A 6,853-nucleotide genomic window follows, 5' to 3' on the forward strand; every position below is an offset into this window, starting at 1 on the left:
ATCTTAAGGCAATGTAACAGATGAAGAAAATGGAAGCACAGTTCCAAGTCTTACCAATACAGCTATATAAGGAACACCAGAAAACGCCTATTCCTCTGCCTCCAGCTACAGCAGCCCCATGCCAGTACCCAGCTATGGGTGGAGAAAGCACTCACTTGCGGTCACTCTCAGGGGGCCAGTTGTCCCATTTGTAGTAAGTTTCTGGCTGTTCTGTGAAGAGCACCTTGTGGAGGCTGTAGAGACGAAGTGCACAGTAAACATAATCTATGTGATGCTCAAATACACATTCAGCAGCCCAGTCTCCCCAGACTCCTGCTAATGCTTCCCATCTTACACATGAAGGAGCCTTAGATAAGCTAGTCTAGCAAAAGTAACAACATGAATCATAACAGAGACGACTGCACAGTATGGGCATTCAGCTTTCATACTTTCAATAACATATCCCACTTACTATTAATTCTGGCTTGACCTGCTACTGTAATGCCTTGTGCCAAGAGCCCAGGATACAAGCTGTCTGCCAGAAGCAGGAAGAAAAGACACCACTACCTATGGAGCCCACAACCATACAGCCTGAAAATGGACAGCAGACAAAAGAACAAGGAGTCCACAGGGATCATGCTTAGTTGGAAACTGGAAATTCCCTATTGGGTGGACCCAAATAATTCAAATCAGGACTATTTTCCATTATATATTTCTGGTAAGAAGATGGATCTGCAGAGGGGGAGACAGTCCCAGCATAAACGCTGCTAAAACAGTTTCTGCTCCCTGTCTGACAGGAGGAGAGAAATCCAACCAAACCCTGGCATACACATGGCTTTTCACAAAATGTCATACACTGTTGGGAAAGGAACTGCCTATGCACTGCAGATTACCAAGCTGTGTCTCTTACCAGTGCACATAGTCCTTTGGAGCCAGCTTGCTGATAGATGGAACAACCGTATGAAGCCACCAGACAGCATCTCGTTGGATAGCAGCAATCTGGTTCTGGAAAGAGCGCAGCACTTCCAGGTCTGAAAAACAGCCAGGTTACAAACTACACATGTATGAAGAGCCTCTTCAAGAGCCAAGCAGGAGAGGGTGGCTGTTTTAGGACCAGATAGTAACCAGGGCTCTGAAGCACCAACAGTAAAATGGAGAGAGGTATAGTGGACAGCCTTGAGTATCCCAGCCCTGGCACCACAAATACTTTGCTTTCTGATGCGTGCTGCAACAAAACCACAAGATGTAGCATGGACAAATTAGGGTTGTGAGATACCCAGGCAGTCACTTCGTGCCACCCCAAAGGTCTGTCTTCTCAGCATTAGATACTCACTAATACTAATGGCTGCCCCTCCAGGCTTGAGGCCTCTCCATACGCAGTTCCCTTTTCCCAGCCTCTCAACCACTGCTTCCATAGATACAAGCACCCAGCCATACAAATGCCACATCTCCCAGCTCTGTCAGTCTCAGGATGATAGCAAGCACTTCCATACTTCTGTTCAGAATGGAGACTTTCACCTCTTCCTAATCCTAGATGCAATGTTCCCCCAACCTCAGGTGGAGATATCTACTAAGCTGCCCATCTTCAGAAGGAACCTAGGTTGTTCTACTTACTCTTTTTCTCTCCTTTGTCCCAAGCAATTCCAGCCTCCTTCACCTGGGCTGTAATACCAAGCATCATGGAGACAGCTAGCAGATCAGTTATGTGGATGACAAACCGCTCCTTAAAAAAAGATGAATTGAACCAATAATACCCAAAGCTGCCTTTTGGAAAAGTATTTTGTCATGCAAGATTATGATCATGGATGTTTGGAAATGGGATATGGAAGAGATGCTATGAGACACACAAATATTGATTCACTGAGGTAACAAAGAACAAAAGAAAGAGCAGCCAGAAAAGCAATTACAGAAGAGCCCAGTATACCACTGGTACACCCAGCAGCACAACAGTCAGTACACCACTGGTACACCCAGCAGCACTAGGGTCAGTAGTACCTTAAATTCCATTTCTGCATACTGGGCCTCTTTGCGTTCCTGCATAAGACCCAGACAGAAGGCCTGGAAGTTGATCTCATGCTTTGTCTGTTTGATGATCTCTCGCAGCAGAGCCCGTGAAGCCCGCAAGTAATCGTCCTTAGTGGTCAAAAGATCCTGGAACACCATTGCTAGGTACTAAGGCCATACAGAAAGAGGAAACTTTCAGTGAATTGTAAGGTATCTTCATCTACAAAATGAAAAGACACAAGGAAACAGTTCCTGCCCTCGAGACCCCCAGGGAACTGTAATAACCCTTCTCTTGTGAAACTTCATTACCCCAGGGTTGGTCACCCAGAATGTGGGAGTTAGAAAATACCCATGTACATTTATTCCTGACCAGTGTAATAAAGTAATTTTTAAAGTACGATACAGATCTCACAGCTGTATGTGAAAATATTTCATCTGAGCCTCAAATCAACTAAATCTCTCCGGTGGGGCTCTGGGAGTACCATCAGTCACACAAAACACTACACCTACCTTTGGAGCTTGCTCTGAGCTATGCTGAAGCACAGTGTACAGGATCTGCATGTTGTTGGGATTTCTTGCATTTGACAGTTCGTTGAAAATCACAAACTTGATTGTGGTGCCCAGGTTATCCCTGTGCGCATTCAGCAGCTCTCTGCAAGGGAAGACCAGAGGTATCAGAGCCGATGTTTCATTGCAGCTAGACCCACTGTTTTGATTTCTCTTGAAGTATTTAGCACATGAAAGTGAAAAGGATGAAGCAGCACATATGTTGAGCAATATTAAAGGATTACAAAGATTTCCAGGCCATTGAAATCCATTTAAATGTCACACACAACACCCTACAGTCCAAGCTGGTATTTAAAACCACTCTGCAGAGACACCGAGTCCATCAGGGTCCTGGGCACATCTTCCAGAGTGCTTCCCTTCCTGTCGCAGTCCCAATCACTCACCTGACACACAGCATGTAGTGGTTGAGAAGGACTTTCGGCTTGAGACGAATTTTAATCAGGTTGGAGATAACATCCATGTCCTCTGAGCTGTGGGTGTTGCAGTTCATACAGACTGACATCAGCAAGTCCTGAGCTGGCTTGGTCAACTGCAAAGGAAGAACAGAAAGGCTATTGTCACTTACCACCACAGCTCAGAAACTGCAGTGTACAGTATGCAGCCCTCCTGGCTGGATTCCAGACCAGGTCCAGAAGAGTTATTCTGCTTTAACACCTTCTATCCTTACCTTTGGATTCTGCAGCCACATCTCCAGCCTCTGCACAGCCGTCTGCCGCACCTCTTTGTAGCCACAGGTTGCTGTTAGCAGTCGAAGGAGGTTCCTGGAGACATTGTCCATTGGCTGGCGCCGGTTGAGTTGGTCCCGCAGCATGTCTAGGACATATTCCTCCACACTCTCTGCAAGGTCTTCATACCTGGGCCACACAGCCTGCATTTTATTCGCTTCCACACAAGTCAACGTGATCACACTTTGCTGTGTTCAGAGATCAGCATCCCTTCTTGTTTGTGATACACATTACAAAGTCTACTCTTTTCTCCTACAACCAGTTTTATCTGATGCTCAACATCTTCTAGCAAGTGCCACGGGACAGATAGTGCAGAGGAGCTCCCTGCTGCAGCACTGCAGGAGTGGGTGAGCACAGAGAGATCTGCCACACAGCTACATCAGAAGAGCAAGAAGCACTGTACCTGGGCATGAGCTGGCCCGCCTGCTCCGGGCTCATTTTCTCCTCTGCAATCAGCAGCTCACTCTGGCTGTCTTCCTCCTCTGTCATGGAAGGGTGTGGGCTGCTTCCTAAGAGAGACCAGCACACAGTATGCTTCGTAAGACAACTCCTTTTTCTACAGAGCACTCACTCATGCTCTCATGTGTTTAGCTTCTTTCAAGGATCCCCTTCAGCAGCACTGAAGGAAGCCACAACTAGTCGCTTCCTCACACTGTACCACACACACACAGAGGCACATTCCTCAAACCTCTTTCACTGCCTGCCCTCAAACATCCCCAGGAAATGAAAGAGCCCCAAAGAGAGGAAAAGCAATGCCTGGAACTCAAAGTCTGTTTTACCTGACACCATCAAGTAACAAACTATTACACCAGTCAATGAGCTCACCAGGCTCCATGCTCTCCCCACCCATCTCTGTTTTTGCTTCCCAAACACCTTCTTACCAGCACTAAGGTCCCCTCCGCTACGTCCAACTTCTCCATGCAGGAGCATGCTCTTAGGAGGCATCTTTGTGTTAAAAGCTGTTTGGATGTTATCCACAAACGCCTTGCAGTGAGGGCTGTCCACCCAGATGCGCTCCCCAAGGGAGTCCTCAATGTAAACCTGCAGAAGAGAGCACAAAGCATGCTCAAGCCTGTTACTTTTTACTGATCAATCAAAGGAGTACTTGTGAGGTTCCCCTGTTTTTATTTATTTCCAATATACAGCTGCAAAGTAGGAAATCAGCATAACCACTGCACGAATGGAAAACAGATCGGATGACTGCAGGAAAGCCACATTAGAGCAAAAAGATCCCAACCATCACAACCCAAACTACCAGGCACTGACCCTTCTCAAGCAACACAGCTGATTAATCCTTAGCAAAGATTTTACAGCTTCTACAGCCAAAATATAGAAGCTGGTCCTTCAAAGGCTTAGCCTTTTAAATTAATGGGCTGGTTTAACCCCTACAGACAAATTAGAAGTCCCTGCGACACTTGTATTTCCCAGCCCTGGATGGTTTCACCCGGTCTGCCCACCACTGCCTCAGCCCAGCAGAAGCACCCTTAGTTCAATAACCTTGACAAAGATCTCCGGCCAGTTCTCATCCTCTTCATAAGCTGCCATCAGAAGGTTGCAGGCCAAGACAGACACGAGGCTGTTCCCTTTGGCTTTGAAGTTGATGGAAGCATCTCTTCGGAGCAGACTGCAAAGTGCCTGGAATACCATCCACAAAATTAAAGTAATAATCAAGCCCTCTAGCAAGAAAACATACAGTAAAGCTTTACAAAGAGAAATACAAATTGCAGTAGCTTGCCACAGATATACAGTATTTTAAAGACATGCAGATTAAGCTTTGACCTGAGGGATACTGAACTGTGCTGCAATGAGACATCAGCCTAAGAGGCACAGCCCTCACCTCAATAACCCCTTCAGTGGCAAAGATGTTTGGCTTGATTTTGGCCAGGTACATGAGGCTCAGGTACAGTGTGGTATCAGGTTTGGCTCTGTTCATCTTCAGCTGCTTCACAGCTCCGCACAGCACTCCCTCAATACGGTCATCATTGCCTTCTGCCTCTGCTGCTTCAATTTCATCCAGCAGCACCGTGGGGACAACTGCAATCACCAACACACAGGCATCAGCATTTACCTTCAATAACATGCCCTGAGACACTGGCATGGCCAGTCACCAGGAAAGCAGAGCACGGACCAGCTCACCTTTAGCCCCTGCAATGGCTCTTCCCAAACCCGATTGCTATGAAAAGCTCTGATTCACACCTGACAATGCCCCTTGGTTATTATTTAGTTGGTTCATGCTAGCATGCTCCTCTGCAAACGTATCAAACAGCAGAAAATGGAATGGCAATTCAAAAAGCAAGCCCCGTTCAGATCCAGACTCTGCTAAAGAAATATATCAATAAAGGCCACAATCCACACTCAAAGACATCCTCAGGGAGCCTTTTGATGCTGCCATTAAACATCTATCAGGCAGGACAGTGAGCACAAGTGAATGCCAACAGGAGAGGAGACAAAACTGCGGCTTCAGCCCTACATCCAGCAAAGGAAACCCTTCAGGGCAGCACACGAAGCCAGCGTGTGGGCTTCAGGAAAGGCGCCTGGGCTGAAGCAGCAGGGGAAGGAAAAATCGCATCCCCGACCTGCCTGTGCCGGCAGAACCCCGAGGCCTCACCTTCGATCGGGATGACAGACGGCTCCTTGATGGAGGGTGAAATAGCTCTCTTCTCCGCCACGGCCGCCTCTGCCAGGCGTCCCAGGGCGCTGAGCGGCGGCGTGGAGGCCAGCTTGGGCCGCTTGGTCAAGCCGGTCAGCCCCGACGGGCCCGCTAAGGCGGCGGCCGCGTCCCGCTTGCGCTCGGAGGGCAGCCCGGGGGGCGCCGACTTCAGGAGGGTGACGGCGGCTTTGCCCTCGCTGCTCTGCCCCTTGGAGCCCAGCGCGATGAAGTCTCCCGGCGGCGGGTGCGCTGCAAGGGGACAGCGGGCAGACGTGACAGCGCCGGACCCCGCGGAACACCGCTGCCTCCCTGCCTGCCTGCCTGCCTCCCTCCCTCCCGCAGCCCTCCTCCCCGGCCCGGCCGGACTCACCGGAGGGCTTGGGCACGGTGCTGGGCCGACGCACGGCGGCCGCCTTCGGCCGGTTCATGATGCAGCCACCAAGGGACCGGGACCGGGACCGGGACCGGGACCGGGACCGGGACCGGGACCGGGACCGGGACCCAGCCGCCACTAGCGGAAGCGGAACTTCCCCTCCGGCCCCCGCCCAGAGGAGGAGGAGAGAGGCGAGAGACGCGAGCTCCCGCCCCGCCCCTCGGGACAGCGCCGCCAAGCGGGCTGGAGGGCCACCTGCACCCAGGGGTGGGGGAGATGGGAGAGCGCTGGGGGTCCCGAGGGGCTGTTGAGGGGAGGGACTGGGGGTGGGTGGGGGGTGGTTCGGTGACACTGACCAAGGGGCTGGAATCAGGGCCTGGAATTGGGGGAGTGGGATGTGGGGTTGGAACTGGGGGGCTTAGATTAGGGATGAGATTGAGCAGCTGAGGTTGAGGGGATGAGAGGACCGAGATCAGGTAAAACTGGGGGTGATCAAAGCCCCCCACCCTCATCCCCCCCATGCCCTCATCCCATCCCCATGTCATGCTCCCAGGA

At 50.4% G+C, this 6,853-nt stretch overlaps 1 protein-coding gene across 4 annotated transcripts in view; it reads right to left on the minus strand.

Moving 5' to 3' along the window:
- INTS1 (integrator complex subunit 1) overlaps positions 1 to 6,394 on the minus strand; it is a 28,665-nt gene extending 22,271 nt beyond the window's left edge. For all 4 annotated transcript variants that reach the window (XM_065684482.1, XM_065684483.1, XM_065684481.1 and 1 more), the window contains exons 1-13: positions 6,296 to 6,394; positions 5,884 to 6,174; positions 5,113 to 5,309; positions 4,773 to 4,910; positions 4,157 to 4,316; positions 3,679 to 3,784; positions 3,218 to 3,404; positions 2,934 to 3,079; positions 2,494 to 2,635; positions 1,975 to 2,151; positions 1,594 to 1,702; positions 890 to 1,010; positions 156 to 233 (exon numbers count right to left, since the gene is read on the minus strand). In XM_065684482.1, the coding sequence (XP_065540554.1) occupies positions 156 to 233; positions 890 to 1,010; positions 1,594 to 1,702; positions 1,975 to 2,151; positions 2,494 to 2,635; positions 2,934 to 3,079; positions 3,218 to 3,404; positions 3,679 to 3,784; positions 4,157 to 4,316; positions 4,773 to 4,910; positions 5,113 to 5,309; positions 5,884 to 6,174; positions 6,296 to 6,353 (1,910 nt within the window). In that variant the 5' untranslated portion in view covers positions 6,354 to 6,394. The remainder of the gene's footprint in view (positions 1 to 155; positions 234 to 889; positions 1,011 to 1,593; positions 1,703 to 1,974; positions 2,152 to 2,493; positions 2,636 to 2,933; positions 3,080 to 3,217; positions 3,405 to 3,678; positions 3,785 to 4,156; positions 4,317 to 4,772; positions 4,911 to 5,112; positions 5,310 to 5,883; positions 6,175 to 6,295) is intronic.
- Between the last annotated feature and the right edge of the window lie 459 nt (positions 6,395 to 6,853).

This window comes from Lathamus discolor, chromosome 6 (assembly GCF_037157495.1).
Source record: "Lathamus discolor isolate bLatDis1 chromosome 6, bLatDis1.hap1, whole genome shotgun sequence".
Taxonomy (NCBI): Eukaryota; Metazoa; Chordata; class Aves; order Psittaciformes; family Psittacidae; genus Lathamus; species Lathamus discolor.